Genomic DNA, 21,126 nt, shown 5'->3' on the forward strand with positions numbered 1-21,126 from the left:
GTGATCACTGGACCCCAAGTACCCACTCAGTCATCACTCCCCATTTGCTAGGGTTGTTACTCATCCCTCTTATATAGTGTAGTGTGGTTGATTGTGATCTGGAATTAGTTCTAAGTTTGGTAGATTCCTAGCTAAAAGTACTTTTCAATCTAAAGAATTTTCTTTTTAAACAGTAAATTGAAGAGTTCATCTCTATATGAACTTAATCCGTTCAGAACCAAATCTGTATTACTTACAGTTGTCATAAACCTGGGGGATTTGTGTGGTAACAGAGTCAGAACCTAGATATTCAGAGGATTGAATTATGTAAATTTCAGAAGGGCAGATGTAAAACCCTACCAGTTAGGTGAAGGAAGAATAGCCACTCTGAAGACCAAGTGGGGGAATTCTGACCTGTACCCCCCTTGTATAGAAAAGAAGTCAGGATTATAGTGATTCCAGGCTGAATGGGAATCCATAGAGTAATCTGGCTGCCAGTAAATCTAATGCTATCTTTAAGTGCCTTAAAAAAAAGTCCAAATAGGGGTGGCTCAGTCCGTTAAAAGCCTCTGACCGTGATCTTGGAGAGATCAGGAGATTGAGCCCTGCATCTGGTTCTGTGCTGGGCGGAGAGCCTGCTTAAGATTCTCTCCCCATCTCCCTCTGCCCCTGCTCCATCTTCCTCCATTCACGCTTTCTCTCTCTCTCAAAAAAAATAAAGTCCCAAGTAGTAATTCCATTGTTTTTCTGTTAATCACATTTATTTCCTTGGTTATCTTCATGGTAGCTTCATGCATATATTTATCCTTTGTTCATCTTTTGCAAATATGATCATCTAAGTGATTATACTGATATTTATTTAGTCATCAAATATTAATTGAACATGTATTTTATGTGAGTCGCCAGATGACTCACTTTACAGGAAAAAATAAGTATATACAAATACGTACACATGATTATTTGTACAAATCATATATGTAAATGATTATAATAAGGTGGAATATGATACATACTACCAGGTGCTATGGCAGTTCAAACCCTCATGAAGGATGGATCTTAAAGAACTGGAACAAACAGGTAAATGCAGAGATCGTTCTAGGTATAAAAGAGGCACATGCAAATTTGCAAAGGCATGAAACCTGAAACATGGCATGGCTCAGTCAATAATAATTCTTTTTTTTTTTTAATAATAATTCTTATTCAGAATGGCTGGTATATATATATATATATATACCATATATATATACCATATATATATATATAATGTTAGATAGCATTCTTGCACCAGTGGTGACAATTGTATACCACGCTAAAAAAGTTAGAATTTACACTGTCAATTTTAGGCATTTGGAAGCAACCAGAAATTAAGTGACAATGTGAAATTGCTTTTGAAAAATAGAACTGACAGTAATGTGCTAGATTTCTTTGCAAACCTCTTATTTAATCCTTGCGGTTGAGCTCTGAGTTGGGTCACATTGTTATCCTCATTTATGGATGAGGAACTGAAGAAAAGTTAATCGCTCAAGGTCAGAAGCAGAAGTCTCCTTAAGCCCTGACCTACCTAACTAACCCTGAAGCCAGTGCTGTCAGCACCTTGCTGTACTGCTTGTAGTTGGCATGAGTGAGGGGGTGAGGAGAAGGGAGAGGGTGTTCAGGCAGGAAAGGTTCTATGTTCTTGCGGTGCTTAGGGACCTGCAAGGCATAAGGATGGGTCCTCTGTTGTTTCGACTAATCTGTTGTACATTAATCATGTAACAAATTTCATCTGTACTGTTATCCTGCACATTAGAAAGCCTTCTTCTGTGCATAGTTTTGGTTAATGAGCGTGACTCTTCTTTTTACCAGTTCCTTGGGACCGAGCGCATTGAATGCCATCGGGAATGCAGCATCAGTTAAACGAAAAGAATCTTCCCGGAGCTCGGCTCAGTCAAAAGAAAAGAAAAAAAAGAAATCTGCCCTCGACGAAATCATGGAGGTATAGTTTACGAGCTGCTTATCGACGTTTTAGCAGTTAGAGGAAAGGCATAATTCAAACTAAGGAAAGTTAAATAGTCTCCTAGTGCTTGGATTAATGTAAAGTCAGAAAATGTATACAGACTAGGTTAGTGGGAGGGAGTCTGGATGCAGTTCCATCTGAGCAGAGTTGGAACCCCTTGTCACAGGTTTATTTTCCTTCCTTGAGTGCTGCCTTCAGAACTCTCCATGTGTTCATGGTCACAGACTTTGGTGGTCCATGAAGCTAGAAATGAAACCCTTGTTCCCCTTCTGTGGCTCTGTGAAATTGGCATCCTCCGTGGATTCCTCCCACCAACCTGTGCTCTCCTCTTGCCTCTGACTTCCACGGGCCACCTCCTAGCCAGCAAGAGGAAGGTGTGACGTATTTTGAATTTGACTTAACCTAATGGCTAAGCCTATATGATGAATCCTTGAAAACCTGTGATTTAGAATCGAGGACCATTCTTTGGCTCTAAATCTATGTACACATTAAGAGCAGTTCTAAATCTTCCTCTCTCTGTTTCCACACATAGCCTTATCATTTATGAAGTAAGTAGGAAGGATAAGGACAGGCAAAAAGAAATGGATATAAGAACTGACTTGTTTTTCCTGTAATATCATTTCCTCTAGTCTCCCCAACCCTCTCCTCATTTCTGAAGGGATAGAGACAGCTGTTTGGTGTTCCCCATTACTGGGTGCTCTTACAAGGCCGAGTGGTCTAACCCGTATAGAGTATAATATGAAATATGTACACTAGAAGGTGTGGTCGCTCCATCACTGAGCAAATACTGAGTGGCTCTTCTGTGCCGGGCATTGTGTGAGGTCCCATGTTGTTGTAGCAGGGAGAAACCTATGTGTCACGGGGCTTTCAGTCTGGTAAGAGAGGTGTTCCCCAAACAAGTGAACCAGTGAGTAAGTTATTACAAAATGCCAAGTGCTAGGGGTACCTAAGGGCAGGCCATGGGGGATAGCTTGTGAAGAGGTACCAAGGCAGGAAAGGTCTTGAGTTCAGCATCTGAAGGAAAGATCCACATGGCTGGAGCATGGCGATCACAAGAGTAAATGCCATTTGCAGTTTGATAGAAAAGTAGAAACATCTTAGACGTCTCGATAGGCCACGACAGGGAGTCCCTGAATCTAATTCAAAGTAAAATGGGAAGCCAGATCTGCCCCCTACCTTTGTAAAATCTGCTAAATTTAGAATGTTCTTTGTTACTATTGGAAAGCTGGAGAAATTTAAATGGAATTTATTATCAACCAAAGGATCATGGTGGTTTGATCCATTGAAACTTGGTACTTAGGGTTCACTTAAGGCCTCTGAGAAAGAAAAAAGTGTAAAATAGCACCTCTCCCGCCAGACAGCACTCTTTTCTTTGGACACCCTTTTGCTTATATCTCATTATGTTTTTCTTGCCCTACATTCACAAGATTTATTATCCTTCTCAAACAGAGAAGCCCCTTTTTGCCCTCAGACTGCAAAATTAATTATAAGTGTGTTTTTACCACATGAAAATGTTGGCGGGTTTTCCAGCTTGTAACAGGCACATGGGGGGAAGCAGGGAGAGGGTGTTATAGCACTGGCATGTGGCCTTGCACGGTCAACTAAATAGAGGTTGCTCATGTTTATTTTCTTGATCAGTTGACATGCTTTATCATATAATTTTGTAAATCCAAGTGGGTGTGGGTTTTTTGTTTTTTTTTTAAGATTTTATTTATTTATTCATGAGAGACACACACAGAGGGAGAGGCCAGGCTCCATGCAGGGAGCCCGACGTGGGACTCGATCCCGGGTCTCCAGGGTCATGCCCTGGACCGAAGGCAGCGCTAAATCACTGAGCCACCCAGGCTGCCCGTGTGTGTTTTTTTTTTAAAGATTGGTTATTTATTTATTTATTTATTTATTTATTTATTTATTTATTAATTATTTTTATTGGAGTTCAATTTGCCAACATATAGCATAACACCCAGTGCTCATCCCATCAAGTGCCCCACTCAGTGCCCGTCACCCAGTCACCCCACCCACCTCCCTTTCCACCACCCCTTGTTCATTTCCCAGAGTAAGGAGTCTCTCATCCCCTCAAGTGCCCACCTTAGTGCCCGTCACCCAGTCATTCCACCCACCTCCCTTTCCACCACCCCTTCCTTGTTTGTTTCCCAGAGTTACGAGTCTCTCATGTTCTGTCTCCCTTTCTGATATTCCCCACTCATTTTTTCTCCGTTCCCCTTTATTCCCTTTCACTATTTTTTATATTCCCCCAAATGAATGAGACCATATAATGTTTGTCCTTCTCCGATTGACTTATTTCACTCAGCATCATACCCTCCAGTTCCATCCATGTCGAAGCAAATGGTGCGTATTCATCATTTCTAATGGCTGAGGAATATTCCATTGTATACATAAACCACATCTTCTTTATCCATTCATCTTTCGATGGACACCGAGGCTCCTTCCACAGTTTGGCTATTGTGGACATTGCTGCTAGAAACATTGGAGTGCAGGTGTCCCGGCGTTTCATTGCATCTGTATAAAGATTTTATTTTTAAGTGGTCTCTACACTCAACGTGGAACTCAAACCCACAACCCCAAGATCAAGAGTCACACATTCTACCAACTGATCCAAATGTGTGCGCCCCTCCCCAAAGTGTTTTTTTTTCTTTTAATCAAAAATTAATTGCAAAAAGTGTTTATTTGTATTTGTCAGAGCTTGTAAATTCCATGTATCTCTTTTTGAGGTATACGTTTTATGCTATTCTTTTGCTACATAGAATGGTATTTGAAATAATTGGAGGATTTTAAAGAGTGGATTCTATGAATGTCTTCTGTGTTCTACAGATTGAAGAGGAAAAGAAAAGAACTGCCCGAACAGACCACTGGCTACAGCCGGTAGGTACTCAGCTGGAGCTTCTTAAGTCCTGAATGCTTTTAAAAAAGTGAATAATGTAAAGAGCATTTGGGATAAATGACTGAGTTTCTCAAATATACTTAAATTGTATGGATATATAACTTTCATGACTTTTCTTTTTATCTGATCTTAACTGATCAGTTGCACCTGTATTGGAGAATTACTTCACCTTTACAGGCTGGTCAGATTTCTTGAGTTTAATGTCAGATTTGTTTGTGGACATCTTGAATTTAAGCCTGGAATTACTTCCAATTTTTGCCCTAAGACAAGGGTTGTGTTTTCAGAAATGGGACTGAAAGGTGAAATTGTGAATGTCAAAGTTAATTGTTTTCAACTTATAGCTTATTGAACTTGAAATCTCTCTTTAGGTACTTTGTCAAAAAAGCCAGTTTTAATTTTACAAACATCAAGTAAAGCTTTGTATTTTATCGTGTATTTATTATTGTTGTTATTCTAAGCTAATAATTTTAAAACAAAAAATTTTAAAAAGTATTACTTCTTGATGCTTTGTCTTGAACTTAGATGTAAAGTTTTCATAAGACGCTCAGGGTGTCTTCATTAAAGCTCCTGAAAGAAGCTGGTTTGATCAATAATAGGAGACTGAAAAGTAGTGAGAGTGTGTCATTTAGATCATTTTGATTCGGAAAGTAAGATTAATAATAACCTTGAAGGTCAAGAAGTCCCACATTCTCAATCACATTTTCATTGTCCTGCTTCTTCTAAGCTTGAAAATAATTTTGCTTCCATATCTTAGTTTGTGGTCTTCTACATGGGAGGCATTTCTTTCCTGAAACCGCAAGTTGGTATCCCCTGAGACTCTATTATGTTGTAAAAAAAAAAAAAAAAGAAAAAAGTTAAAAATTCCCAGGTTTTGAGGGACTGGGCACAATTTCTGGAGCTTGCTTTCCAGCGTAGATTACATTTGCTGTTTCCTGTGTACCTTTTTGGCCACGACAGTTTTATGCCTGAGCTCAGTGTATCCCAAACTTCCTGTACATTTGCTTTTTGTTGCTGGCGGCACCAGCTAGGTCAAGGTGGGGGGCCTTGTCGCACATTCCTTACGCCCAGGTAAATGCAGAGTCGTTTAGAGTCTGTGATGTTCCAGAAAACCCATGGCCATGAGAAGGATCAGGAAGCAAGTTAGCTAATGTGAAAATACTTGCTGTGTTAAATAGGGAATGAGTCCTCTTATGTCAATCCTATAAGGTAATTCCTGTTATAATTCCCATTTTATAGGTAAGAAAAGAGGCATAAAGCATTTGAGTAATTTCCTGAAGGCCATAAGTAAGCACTGAGTCAGGATCTCCCTGGCAATCTGATTCTGTAAGGTTGTGATTTCAACTGGTCAACAGTACTGCTTCCTGGAATGTGTCAGGCCCCCTGATTCCCCATCTCTGAGTACAGATTTAGTCAAGATTAGTAAAGGGGGGGTCTGAAGGGAGGAAACCACCCATGTTTTGTTTTGTTTTCTCCATTCCAGTAGCTAGGATTTGAAATTTTTTTTTAAGATTTTATTTATTTATTTCAGAGAGAGAGAGTGCACAAGCAGGGGGAGGGGCAGAGGGAGAAGCAGGCTCCCTGCTGAGCAGAGAACCCAATGCAGGGCCCCATCCCAGGACCCCAATATCATGATGTGAGCTGAAGGCAGATGCTTCACTGACTGAGCCCCACAGGAGTCCCACTTAGCATTGAATATTAATAGTTTGATTATTGTTTATGAAAGTGTAATCAAGAATTTTGCTGAAAGCAGTCATTCTTACCGTAGAGAAATTCACAAATTCTTAGAAAAGTGTTTTTTCCAGGTTAGATATTTTACTACTTTTACTATCCAGTCTCCTGTAGTGAAATGCATATTTTCACCATCCTCCTGGGTGATTCTGATGTGCCCTTCATTGGTTTAAAGGAAAAAGAAAACCAAAAGAAAAAAAGAAAGAAAGAAATCATTACAAGTTTTAATTAGTCCAAAAATTTTCTTCCCACTGATAATACTTTCAGTTATGTTCTATGTTTGATAATTCTCTCATAATAAATTATTCCTGTTTTTTTTCCTGGTTCCCTTCTACAGTGTGTATTACAGTAAAAGTGAGGATCATCCAACAGTTGCTCTGATGACCCTGTGTGTCACTTACGTTGAAATGGTCAATATGTTTTTTTTTTTTTTAATGGTCAATATGTTTGTTAAAATAACCAGCAGTCCACACAGATAGATTGGAGAGCTTTATGTTTAAACTCAGAAAAGAAATACTTTGAACAGATCTATTGCATGAGCTAGTGTCAGTAAGCCCAATGATGTAATGAGTTAGCTCCAAATAATGAGCGTGTACCCATGAGGGCCTTTGAGAAACTTAGCCCGGAAATACTCTGGCTAAATCAGAGTTTGGCATTAGTTGGCTTCATTTAGAAAGTCTTAGGTTATTGGGCAACCCCTCTTGGGTCACCCCCCTTTTTAGGAGCTTAGTACTATCACTCAGTAAATTTTGCTTTGTTATCACTTAATAAATCTTGCTTTGCTGCCCAGTAGGGGGAAAAAAAACCAAAACCTTAGATTCTTAGAGACTTAAGAATAAGACCATTCACGTTTTCTCTTAAATACGTTTTTCTGCTATAATATATCCTCCCCCCAAATCCTTACTGAATTTTGATTCATAATATTTTTAGACTGGCTTACTGTGACCATCTAGTACCTCTGTTACATTCACTTGAAGTAACAAATACAGAATCACTACAGTGACTGTAGCATTAAGTCGGGATTGAATTTTCATGATCAGCCGTTAGCTCGTCTAAATCAGGAAAATGATGATAAAGAACCAAACTCAGAATGCATTAATATGAAATAAGCCCAGATTTCTCTCCCATTTGAGAATTAGATGTTCAGAAGAACGATACTTTTAGCCGAAGCTAATCTGGGAAAATCCAGTCTGTATCAAAAATTCAGAGTAACATAATGAGAAAAGAACATTGTGGAAAATGTCATGCGTGAGCTCAAAGACTCAGTTCCTTGCGATTCCCAGTGAGACTTGCCATCGAGTTTTTATCAGCAGCGAACACCAGCAGTGTAATATCTTCGGCCCTTTTCACTTCCTTGAATGAAGAGAGAGAAAGAAGTTATTTGTGAAAGACATGGATTCATAGGGTCGAGATTGGCAAATAAAAGTCCTAGATTTCAAGAGACCTTCAGTGTCGAAATCAGCCTTGAGGCAGGCACTGTCTTCCCTCTTGGTAGTCATGTTGAATAAAGGGAGAAAGAAGAAATAAAAGATCACTACGGGAATGCTCTGCCTAATCAGGAAGGCTTAGAACTCCAGAATTTTCTATTTAGCAGAGCAGTTTACGTTTTGGCCGTGATTCTTGGTGAACGTGATTTAAAGCGAAGGGGTAAACCCGAAAAGATGATTTAGGTCTTTTCCTTTCATCTTTATTTTCTCGTTGTTGTTATTTTCTAGGAAATCATCGTGAAAATTATAACCAAAAAACTTGGAGAGAAATATCATAAGAAAAAGGGTGTTGTTAAGGTAAGGACGGGAGGCTGGGAATGGAATTTGTGAAGAGCTGGTGGCTCGCGGAGTCAAGCCACTTTGGTGTCCCTGAAAAATCAAATCCTCAGGGCGGGAGACTTGTGTCTGAGGTGCCCGATGGTTCATGAAAGGAAAGTGAATTCATAATTGTTGGGAAAATGATTCATTTCACAACAACATAGTTTATATTTAATTTTGGTGCTTCCTTACTGGAGCAAACAGTATGTATGAAATCCCAATGGTGCAGCTTAAACTCGCTCACTCACTGTGATGCCTTGCCAGTCAGTGAGACGCAGCCTCTTTGTTAACCATGGGGAGTATGATTAAGTCCCCAGAGTTCCAAGGACGACTCCCTTGTTGTGTTTTGCCTGAGAGACTTCTAGCTGCCCTAGGATTTTAAAATTTAAAAATCTACGCTCCAGTCCTCACTGCCATTCCTAAATCATTCCATTCCGGCGCCCGGCATTGTGCATGCACAAATGCCCTTCTGTTGTACTTGAAGCTCGGCATTCTTCCTCTCACTGTATTTGCTGAAGTTGTATTGTAAGATCACCAACCAGTCTTTTTATTCTTTACAGATGAAAACCTTTGCTAAGTCTTGAATTGAATTCTTTATTAGGAAGCATAGAATCACTATATCGTATACCCGAAACTAATAGAACACTGTGTATTAACCCTGCTGGAATTTAAATTTAAAAACATAATAAGGGGATCCCTGGGTGGCTCAGTGGTTTGGCGCCTGCCTTTGGCCCAGGGCGCGATCCTGGAGTCCCGGGATCGAGTCCCGCGTCGGGCTCCTGGCATGAAGCCTGCTTCTCCCTCTGCCTGTGTCTCTGCCTCTCTCTCTATGTCTATCATGAATAAATAAATAAATAAATCTTAAAAAAAATAAAATAAAAATGTAATACATTTTTTTTTAAATTAAAAAGCACAGAATGAGAAGTCGTATATGGAATCTATAAAATAGTGTCATTTATACCAGGAGTTGCTCTTACCTTTTGACTGGAATTTCATTTGTTTTCATCTTAACCTATTTCTGTCCTTTGAAATTTGTGTGCACTTATTTCTGCTATTATAAAAGTGTTGATTTCACATGACAGGAAGTAATTGACAAATATACAGCTGTTGTAAAGATGATTGACTCTGGAGACAAGCTGAAACTTGACCAGACTCATTTAGAAACAGTAATTCCAGCACCAGGTAAATCTTTTTGCAGACCATTTAATGTCTATGCTATTAAAATTGGTGATTCCATCCTTAAAACCAGGGTTTCTCAACACTACCTAACAGTTATAGACATGGATTTCCTTTCTAGAAATTTGTAGGTGCCAGTAGAACTGATGTGCTTCATTTCAGGCGACACGATAGTTTACCAGTCCTCTGTGAAAGCTCTTTTGTGGCGTGAATAAATTTCCCCTTCCTGGAATCCTTTTTTTTTTTTCCTGAAGCAAAACACAAACTCATAAGGAAAAAAATATCAGTCATACTCTGGTTGTTATTAATATATTTCTTTGGCTACCTAAGATGGTAAAATCAAATTCAGTATTGTTTTGCTTTTTCTCTTCCTTAATTGTCTTTATCATTTAAGTACTTCTAAATATCTAGTATGAATGCTACCTTGTTTAGGTGGTTTGCCTCTGACCTGAAGCCTTCATAACGGTATCATCGCTGGCACTAGTGGTAGTGTTAGTCTGTGTAAAACTTCCACTTATCAGATCCTTTATTCTTTCCTCCTAAAATAAAACTCATTTTATGGCTTAAAAAAAAATTTTGTTTTCAGCTTTAGTGAGATATAATTGACATTCAAAAAGCTGCACTTGTATAAAGTATACAGTTTGATCAGTTTTAACCCATGAATACTCTTGCAAAACCATCCCTACGATGGAGCTTACCAGTGTACCCATCACCTCCCTCCCCCTCCCAGTGTTATCACTGCCCTTTATCATCCTTCCTTGCCACCCCTCCACTCTTGCCTCCCATGTCCCCCGGGGCAACCACTTGTGTACTTTCCATCACTATAGAAAAGTTTGTATCTGTCTAGAATTTTATATGAATGAAATCATACCCTGTGTCCTGATTTTTGGCCTGGCATCTTTCATTAAGCGCAATTATTTTGGATCCCTGCATGTTGTCACGTCATGTGTAGCTTCTTTCTGTTGTGAAGTAGGGTTTCACTGTATGGATGTACCACTTTTCATTTAGTCACCTTTTGATAGACACTTCAGTTGGTTACAGTTTTTTGACTGTTACAAGTAAAACTTCCAAGAACATTCACACACAAGTCTTTATATGGACATAGGGTTTCTTTTCTATGGGGAAAATACTTAGAATGGCTCACTCAAGGCAGGATATGTTTGACTTTTTATGAAACTGCCAAACCATCCTGTGATTTTTAAAAAGAGGCAAAGTGAGGCGCCTGGGTAGCTCAATCGGTTAAGTGTCTGACTCTTGATTTTGGCTCAGGTCATGATCTCAGGGTCCTGAGATCAAGCCCTGCATCAGGCTCCATGCTTAAGATTTTCCATCTCCCTCTGCCACTCTCTCTTTAAAAAAAAAAAAAAAAAGCCAAAGTAAGCTAATTTTTCTTTTCTGATTATTTCTGGACCCTAAGTACCTTCTACTCATTGCAATCTAAGGCTAAAATGTATCCCTTTGACAAGTGAAAAAAAACATGAGGATTCCTATAACATTACAGTCCCAAAGGCACCTACAGACTCTCCTTTAGAATATTAGAGTTCTAAAAGGATTAAGGACTTTTAAGAGGGTGTCATTCAGTGTAACTGCACTTTGCTGTAACAAGGTAGAAGAAAAAAGTGAACATTTCTTTGCGTTCAGTGTGATATTCTCTTCTACTGCAGGAAAAAGAATTCTTGTTTTAAATGGAGGCTACAGAGGAAATGAAGGCACCTTAGAATCCATCAATGAGAAGACTTTCTCAGCTACAATAATCATTGAAACTGTACGTACATTTACACAAAGAATTTCTAAATGCTTTAAAAAGATGCCATAGGTCCTTTTCATTGGGTTGGTCTTTGTTTTATTTTAGAGTCTGGGTTTTTTTGTTTGTCTTCTCTCCTATATGGAAATCTGTAAGCTTAGTTTTTGTAATGACTCTGCCCTTATAAAGTATTTCGTTTCCGGATTTCAAAAGAAATGCATGTGTGCCTTAGTCCACGCGAGCTGCTGTAACAGAATGCCATAGACTGGGTGGCTTAGAAGCAAATCTGGTTTTCACAGGTCTGAGGGCTGGAAGTCCCAAGAACAAGGCACTGGCAGATTTAGTGTCTGCTGAGGGCCTGCTTCCTGGCTCCTGTGTCCTCACATGATGGAAGCGACAAAGGAGCTCTCCGGGGTCTTTATAAGGGCACCAGTACATTCATGCGGGCCCCACCCCCACAACCCCATCACTCCCCAAAGGCCCCACCACCAAATACAGTCCCATTGGGCATTAGGTGACAGCCATGAATTCTATGGGGGTGGGGGGAACGGACGACACACTCAGTCTACAGCAACATTCATTGTGTAAAACCTGAAAAGGTCAATTGAATACAAATAACTTTAAAAATTTCCCATAATCCCCTGGCCAGATAACTCCCTTTAGTATTTTGACCTGTTCCTTTCCAGTCTGTATTTTATAAAATTGTATGCGGTATGTTCAGTTTCACATCTCAACTTTTTTCCTCACATGTAATATAAAACTCAATCTGGCATGAGTGGGGATTATAGAGGCAGAATTAATGGAGGAAGAGCCCTTATTTTGAAGAGTCCTTCCCTTCTTTCATAAAGGGCTAAAGGTAGTGGAGTCAATAAAGTAATTTAAGGAAATCTGATGTGCAAGTGCTTGCTGCAGAGCGGATGGCTCACGGACAGGTCTGCGAGTGTGGCCTGAAGTGTCTTCTGGGGGGAGGAGGGGCCTGAAATGGGCTTTCCCCCAACCATATAATGCATTTTGAAACTTCAAACAATGGTGCTGTGACTCTTAATGAAATCCCTTTTTACATCCAGTGCAGTAAGTTAGCACTTGGGGGGATAATAGGCCCTCAGAGAGTCTGAGGACCCTCCTGAGCCCTCTCTAGAACTTAGAGTAACTGCCCAATTTCATGTGTGGTGTTGTAGGCACCTAAACCCATATTGGACTACGTTTGGAAAAATCATGTAGGTCGTTGTCTGAGAGAAACCACATTTAAATAAATTGAGCGTTTTTTTTCTGTCCCTGACAACAAGAACTTAAAAACTGTCACTAACTAACATAAACTATAAGAGAAGGAAAGGAAGGGGCATCTCCTGGTACTGAGAAATTTACTAGTCTAATTAAATTAATAGATTGAGGTTCTTTTTTAATTAAAACTCAGTTTTTCTCTCTGTCTCAGTCAGTATAACGTCATGGAAAATCTCATATTTCCTTGGCAAAATGATTCTCCTGCACTTTGTATACTCTCCAGTTTAGATCCTGCTTCAATCCATGCTTTCATCTCAGGCAATGCAAAACGGCTAATCAGCACGGAGGACATTCTAGGCTCCGTCCAGATCCCTTTGGGTCGCAGTCTGGTTTTCGCGGGCCCATTCTTTGCTCCCTCGCTGTGACCCGAGCTGCTCCTTCCTGAGCTTGCATGCCGTACAGAGCTGAACTGAGGCAGGAGCTAGGAGGACACCCACATAACAGGCCTGCTTGCCTGCAAAGCAGCGTGTACTTTTAAGAGATCCACCTGCTTCTTTACTTTTCTTTCACACCTTCCCCCCAATTTAAAAATAATCTGTTTGCATTTGTGTGTCCACTTAGCTGTGTCCCCACAGTTCCTTTACATCATTGCCATGAAACACATGAACTTTCCAAATGATTTCTCCCACTAGTTTATCATTTCTGGTGTCTAAAATGTGGCATCAGTATCAAAATATTTGAAATTTACTCATTTAATAAGCAGATTTTTAAATATTCCACAAATTTTTTAAAAACAGTCTAAGCCTTTTACCTTAGCTGTTTGCCTAATTAACCAAATGACTGGCTCCCTTATTCCCCAGCTTTGTATTCTTACCAGAAAAGCGTACTTGTCCACAGGCCTTTACACTTGGTAACAAAAGATCCAACCCGAGTCATGCTTTATCTGGGAACTTACTTCCTTTAAACACAGTCATTATTACATATTAAAGGAGAGCATTTTAAAAAGGATTATGAAGGAGAGGTATGATCCTCAATAAAAAGTTAAAATCTCACTTCAAGGTGAGAGTCCTCATCATCATCATTTTATATTTTGCAAGAGAGAGGACCAGCTTTCAAATTTTAACCAGAATATTTAATAAGAGCCAAGAATTATTGAGCTCCTACTCCTTTTATACTCCAGATATTATTCTAACTTCATTGACTCATTATATTTCCCAGCAGCCCAGTAACTGAGATCCTATTATTATTCCCCTCAAGGGATGGTGGGGCACCAAAGGGTCGAGTCACTGGCTGAGCATGGTGTTTGAACTCAGTCAGTCTGGGCTCGGGCCACATTCTTGCCTCTGTGCTCCCAGGTGGTGTCCACTTCTGTGACAGCTGTTCTTTCCCAATGTCCAGATTTTCCCTTTTCTCTTCTTTTAAATACGAACAGAAAAAGCAAATATGTTTAAAGTTGGGCTCATTTTCTGTAAGAAAGACCAGCCGAATTGTCAAAGCTCAACTATAAACACATTTGAATGGGAGTATCTGAATTGCTTAAAATAATATTTGCTGTTGAAAAAGAAACTCCCAAATGGCACAAACACACACAACAGAATTTAACTTCTCATTCTAAAATCCAAAATGGGTGTTCTTGATCAGGGACTAGCTCTTCTCTGAGGAGTGGTTTGTGAGCCTGGCCAGGATCTTTCCAGCTCGTGTCTCCATCACCTTCAGCAAGTGGCTATTACAATTGCCATGTTCATGTGCTTCAGATGGGCCCCAGGGATTGTGGCAGGCTGTGTGTGAGGACAGCATGGCCTGGGCCTGGAGGTGGCGTGCGTCACTTCTGTTCAACTCTGTGGCTGGAGCTCCATCCTGTGACCACATCTCACCACACGGGGAAGCAGGGACAATGTCCAGTGAGCAGGGGACATGCCCAACAGCTAGCAGGTCCCAGCTGCAACATGTCGTGATAACACATTTCACATGTCCCGAAGAAGTCATGGCACTTCTTAATGACTATGCCATAGAATATTTTAAAATTCATACTCCTACAAAAATGTTGGCTACCCTAATGGTATTAGAGGGAGGGGTATGGAAAAGGCATAGATGGATCTTTAAGGGTAGTGTCATTTTCTTGTCTTTTAAGTGCTTGTGTATTTTTAATCTTTTTTTCCCCATTTGTTTTAACTTGTAGGGCCCTTTAAAAGGACGCAGAGTTGAAGGAATTCAATACGAAGACATTTCTAAACTTGCCTGAGTTTGAAAATCTTTTAACACATTAAAATCCTAAAACATCAAATTGGTGTTCACCAAGGCATTATGAGACTCTACTGTGTTAGGGTGTTTCTTTTGTATAAAGCAAATGGATTTATTTAAATATTACTGTATAGTTGTTCAGCAAAGCTTATAGCAAAATCTAATTATGTCTCACGAAGTATCAGAACAATGTAATTTTGTTCGTGTTTTGTTTCCTTTGTAATATTTCCTTAATGATTTTTTAATCTTCATTAAAAGAATGTTATTGAAAACTGTTTTATATAAGATGATTTAGAACCCTGCAGTTAAAGGAAATTCTTCATATACTCTATATTTTCTGTAGTAAAGTGGTAATGTTGAACTATAAATATAATTACACTTTTTAAAGTCAGACTATAAATAGAGTCACAGCTTTATTGAGATCGAGCTCACACACCATATAACTTTGCCCATTTAAAGTGTACAATTCAGCGGGTTTTAGTGTATTTATGGAGTTGGGAACCCGTACCCTCCACTGTTTAATTTTAGAACATTGTCGTCACTGCAGAAAGACACCTGTGCTCATGGTCACTCTCTGTCCTCCCTCAGCCCCTGGCACCCACTAGTTTACTTCTGGTTTCCATGATTTTCCTGTTCTGGGCATTTCACATCAGTGGAATTGTACAACCTATCGTCTTTTTATGATGAACTTCTTTCATGCAGCATCATGCTTTCTAGGACCATCCACATCCGGGCACAGATCAGTACTTCCTCCTCTTCCCTGCTGCACCGTAGTCTACCATATGGGTAGGCCACACTTTTAAAATCCATCTGTCAGTTGATGGGCATTCTGGCTGTTTCTGCTTTGGCCTGTTGTGGGCAATGCTGCTATCTGAACTTTCATGTACCAGGTCTTCTGTGGACATACGTTTTCAGCGCCTGGGGATGGAGTTGCTGAGGTTTCCTGTAACTCATGATACCATGTTTAACATTTTGAGCAGTCCATTTTACAATCCCATCAACAATATGAAACTATACACTTTTAAATTATAGAGCCAAAGGGATGCCAAAGAAAGGAAATGCACCTCATAGTTGGATTATGAAAAAGAATTTAAAAAAATAAATGTACAGTTCACATGACAAAAGGAGTGGACCTTAGCTTCCAGTAGGGTTCAAAGAGTATCAGGGCTTGGTCTCTACCACTCTTCCTTTCTCTGTGTTGGCTCCACTCTCAGTCCCTCACACCAGGAAGATGGCTGCCAGTATCCCTGGCTTCACATCTTTCTTTTCTCCCACAGTTTTTTGTTTTTTTTTTTTAAGATTTTATTTATTTATTCATGAGACACACACAGAGAGAAGCAGAGACATAGGCAGAGTGAGAAGCAGGTTCCTTATGGGGAGCCCAATGTGGGACTTGATCTCAGGACCTTGGGGATCATGACCTAAGCCAAAGGCAGATGCTCAACCACTGAGCCACCCAGGAGTCCCTCTCCCACAGTTCAAACAGAAGACCAGAATTGAGGTTTAACTGGTCCACACTGGGACAAATCACTCCAAATGCAAGGGTTGGACTATCCTGATTGGCCAGACTTGGGTTGTGTTCCAGCCCCTAGGCCATCTGTCTTGGACTTAGCCGCAGGGAGAGGCGATAAATTCTGTTGTCAGGAAGTAGGAGAATATGTGCTGGGAAACAGAAGACAGCATAAGAAATAGTAACGGGATGATCCCTATACCTTTTGCCAACACGACTCTTCAGGATGAATTCAAGTGTGTCTGAACTAACTTGACAGCGTAGGAACATGAAAAGGAGCTGAGTTTTGGAGTTGAGCAGGCTTCGAGTAGCATTTTGGCTGTTCTGCTCACCAGCTATGTCATCTTAGAAATGATCATGTTCTTGAATTTCAGTGTTTTTAATGTTTTGTCAAAAAAAAAAAAAAAAAGGCGTCCCAGCAGGGTTGTGAGAACTACAGAGAATACATAGTGTCAGACGTGGTGGGCACTGGTTCAGTAAATGGAGCCACACATCTGTGGCCTGGCCTGGAGAGTTTCAGGAGGGAGAATGGTTCTCCCCGATAATAATATTAGTAAACCATGACAGATTTCACATGTCTCCTCCCCCAGATCTCTAAGTTTGGAATCCCCTCCCTGGTTTTCTTCATAGGAAAAAATGTTTCCTCCCTACCTCCCATATTTTAACTATTTTCCCCAACATACTCCTGAAATTATCTCAGAATGAAAATAAATAGCATAATCGAGGAAGCTCTTAACTTTCAAAAATCTGAAGTACAAAAATATGATTCTAGGCGACAGGACGTTTTTCTCTATAAGTTCGTGGAGGCCAGTAGTGGTTACATTACACAAAGTGGCTGCGGACACCTAATATCAAGTTTCATATGGACTTTTTTTCTTTTCAAATCATTGCAAGCTACTTTTCTTTACACAGACTTTTTTTTTTTTTTCAGAGCAATTTTAAGCTCACAGCAAAATTCAGCAGAAGGTACAAAGATTTCACATCGATCCCCTATCCCCATCCATGCACAACCTCCCTCACTATTCACATCCCCCACCCAGGTGGCACATTAGTTATAATAAACCTATGATAATGATTGACACATCGTCCTCATCCAAAGTCCTTAGTTAATATTCGTGTCACTATTGGTGTTGTACATTCTGTGGATCTGGACACTTTGATAATAAAATGTAGCCACCGTTACAGTGTCATACAGAATAGTTTCACCAGCCTAACAATCTTCTGTGCTCTGCTGTCCATCCCTCTCTCCCCCCATTTCAACCCCTTGGCAATCATTGATTTTTTTTTTCCTATCTCCATAGTTTTGCCTTTTCTGTAATGTCATGGTTGGAATCCTATGCAACCTTTTCAAATTGACTTCCTTCACTTAGAAATATGCACATAAAGTTTCTCCATGTCTCTTCATGGCTTCATGGCTCGTCTCCTTATAGCATTGGATAATATTTCTGGACATACCACAAGCTAGCATTTCCCCTACTGAAGGACATCTTGGTTGTTTCGAGATTTTGTGGATTATAAGTAAATCTGCTATAAACATCCATGCATAGTTTTTACATGGACAGGTTTTCAATTCAGGGTAAATGCCAAGGAGTGCAATTGCTGGATCATATGGTAAGAGTATGTTTACTTTTATAAGAAAATGCCAAACTGTCTTCCAAAGTGGCTGCGCCATTTTGCGTTTCCACCAGCAATGATTGAGAGCTCCTGTTGCTCCACATCCTCTCCAGCATTTAGTGTTGTCAGGGTGATTTTTGGCCATTCTGATAGGTGTGTAGTGGTATCTCCTTGTTATTTAAATTTACAATTCCTTATTGACATATGACATCGAACATCTTTTCATGTGCTTATTTGCCATCTGTGTTTCTTTGGCGAGGTGTCTAAGTCTTTTGCCCATTTTTTAATTGGGTTGTTCATTTTCTTATTGTTGAGTTTTTGTGTGGGTTTTTCTGGTAAAAGATTTTTGTTTCTTTGACAGAGAGCACTAGCAGGGGGAGCGGGAGTGGGAGAGGAAGAAGCAGGTTCCTCACTGAGCAGGGAGCCCAACATGGGGCTCTATCCCAGGACCCCAGGATTATGACTTGAGCTGAAGGCAGAAGCTTAACCAAATGAGCCATCCCGGTGCCCCATTATTGTTGAGTTTTAAAAGTTCTTTGTGTATTTTGGATACCAGGCCTTTATCAGATATGTCTTTTGCAAACATTTTTTCCCAGTATGTGTGGCTTCTCTTCTTATTTTTTTTGAAAGCTATTTTTCATCATATCACTTGAGGTCATATCAAATTATCGCAATAGTGTCTTGGGAAACCAGATTCCTTGAGTTTTCTTCATTGGGCACGCCACTGGATCCTATTGCCTTCTCTGCTGCTTTTCCCCTGTCTACTTCTGTCTATCCATTTTTGCTTTCATACTTGAGTAAATTCATCCAACAAACATGTACCGAGTACCTCCCGTAAGTTAGCCATTGTAGTGGGTACTGGAGATGTGAGAAGTGGGTGTAGACCCAAGGTGTGTTGTTTAGAAATTGACAATGTTCAGTGAACTGATACTCAAGTGAAAGGATTGGCCAATGAAAAGAAACTTGATAGTCTGGGGCAGCTACTTAAAAATCCCCCCTAACTTTGCTGGGCCTTAGTAAGAGACCATTAACTGGTAACAGGATACACCTCAGTTCCTACTTTGCTAAAATAGAATCAAAGGATTAGAATATGGATCAGCCTTGAGTTGGTTTTAGAGTTGACGAAGTGCCCCTAGAAATGTTAAGTGGATAACTGAATCGTTATACTGTTAAAAGGAAGCATCCTTCATTTTTCTTTCTCCCACATGGATATTCCAGAAAAAGTCACCAGTATAGAGTTGGCCAGTGTGAAAAAGTCTTAATAATACTAAATTTTTACATCATTTTTATGTATCCAGCATATATATGAACATTATTTAAACATTTTTATGTATGCAGGCAGCCAGGTAACTTTTACTCTGATCTTACAGGGTCTTTGGAGTGACTTCTATCTCTTTCAATTAGGATAAGGCTGAAGAGAAAATGCTACTTTATATGGTATTAAGTGATCCCTTAAAGCATGCAGAATGATTTGCGTAAGATCTCATACCAGTATGTACTAAAATAGTTCCTGATTCTTAGTTCATTTTTACTACACATAGGAGATGATCTTTAATTTTCTTTTTTTCCAGTTATTTCTTTGATTGACCAATTATCCAGCTCTTAGAAAATTTATTTAATTTTCAGTAATTTAAAAACACAACCAAACATATAAACTTATGGCAGAGATGCTGTTTTTTTTCACACACAGGCTCTTATTTCCCTGACAATAAGATGTATATATTTGCTTGGTTTAATGGAAACTGTTCAGATTTATATTTATGAAGAGCTTTGAAGCTACGCTAGATGATAAATATCTATGACAGATAACAGCCTGTGATACTCTAGATGAGGTTTAAGTTGGATACCGTTACTACATACAAAATTAAATACTGATCAATTCCCAGTGGGTTGCAAAGTGCTCCAAAGAACAAGCAAACATAATATAGGTAATTGTCAGGTTGTTTTCCTTTATTGCTGAAAGCATAATACTTTCAGAAACTAATCAAGAGGTAGACAGTGGAAGAGTTTCTTCCTTTCCAACTATCCCTGTTAATTTAGTTCTTTCATTTGAAATTCAAAATTGATTATTCATTTGTAACTCTAATGATACTGAGAAGGCATATTACTGGTCTCAATGGGGACACGCGGGCAGTATTAATGCAAGTTTAGTTTTATTATTCAAAACACCAGCTGTTAATAAAAGTTTTGATAATTTAAATAACATGGATTTGACTTTAAATCTAGTTTATTTGATAGAACTCTTGTTCAATATCCTGCATATAAATGCACAGCCCAAGATCATCATTATTATTTTCAAAACTACAAAGCACATGTAAAGTACTAGGAATCAAACTACACTTATGTATCTAAAGGTATAAAAGTCTTAAAGGTATAAAAGTTTTAAAGTCTAAATTTTGACCAATTTTTTCACAAAGTAACAGAATTAATGATATGAACCCACTTTTGAAGTTTGTGCTAATATGAGCATTTTAAGATCAGCATTTTTGAAGTAGAAAGTGGGAAGGATATAGACTTTTTTTTAAATGTATTGTTGGTAATCATAGATGAAGCTGAAAGGCGATTTACCTCTTCAGCCCTGAGATATATCACATTTCTTTAATATTTTACAAGTAAGGTAAAAGATAATCATTTGGTTTTTCAAATAGAAGTCGGGTGTATACAAAAAGAGTTTTGTGTACTTTCTAAAATAAAAATGACTTCTACCAATTGTGGAGAGAAAGCTTCATAAAAATGTACCTTTAAACATCTTTTTAAGTACAGTTTTACCACTTTGGCCTTTGAAAATGTATCCTAATTCTAGGAATTGATTTTTATGGAAAGTACAGACTTTACAATGACTCAGATTTGCACCATACCGCCAAGATCCACCATATTCATGCAGACGTAATGAAGTTGATTACTTGTTTATTTATTCTGCCTTTTAAACATCATTAGCCTTTTGTGAGGACATAACTTGCTCATTAAATTTATTTTGAAACAAAGTCTAATCGCACAGGGTTTAAAATGTAAATGGCATTAGTCTCAGGAGTTGCTTAAATGCAAAAGGTCCGCAAGGAATACTCAGGAAGCCTCTGTGTTCAGAATCATTAAATCTGAGTGAAACGTGTAGCTTTCAGAGAATTTGGAACTGTGATAGTCTCAGAATTTATAGTAACTCAACACTGGGTGCAATTAGCTATGTGAGGTAATGTCCAGAGCGATTTTAAA

At 39.2% G+C, this 21,126-nt stretch overlaps 1 protein-coding gene across 1 annotated transcript in view; it reads left to right on the forward strand.

Annotated features, from left to right (window-relative positions):
• KIN (Kin17 DNA and RNA binding protein) overlaps positions 1-15,064 on the forward strand; it is a 35,549-nt gene extending 20,485 nt beyond the window's left edge. The window contains exons 8-13 of the mRNA XM_072825880.1: positions 1,825-1,954; positions 4,808-4,858; positions 8,321-8,389; positions 9,493-9,592; positions 11,251-11,351; positions 14,731-15,064. Coding sequence (XP_072681981.1) covers positions 1,825-1,954; positions 4,808-4,858; positions 8,321-8,389; positions 9,493-9,592; positions 11,251-11,351; positions 14,731-14,793 — 514 coding nt within the window. The 3' untranslated portion in view covers positions 14,794-15,064. The remainder of the gene's footprint in view (positions 1-1,824; positions 1,955-4,807; positions 4,859-8,320; positions 8,390-9,492; positions 9,593-11,250; positions 11,352-14,730) is intronic.
• The last annotated feature ends 6,062 nt before the right edge of the window (positions 15,065-21,126 follow it).

The sequence above is a fragment of the Canis lupus genome, chromosome 5, assembly GCF_048164855.1.
Source record: "Canis lupus baileyi chromosome 5, mCanLup2.hap1, whole genome shotgun sequence".
In the NCBI taxonomy this organism is placed as follows: domain Eukaryota; kingdom Metazoa; phylum Chordata; class Mammalia; order Carnivora; family Canidae; genus Canis; species Canis lupus.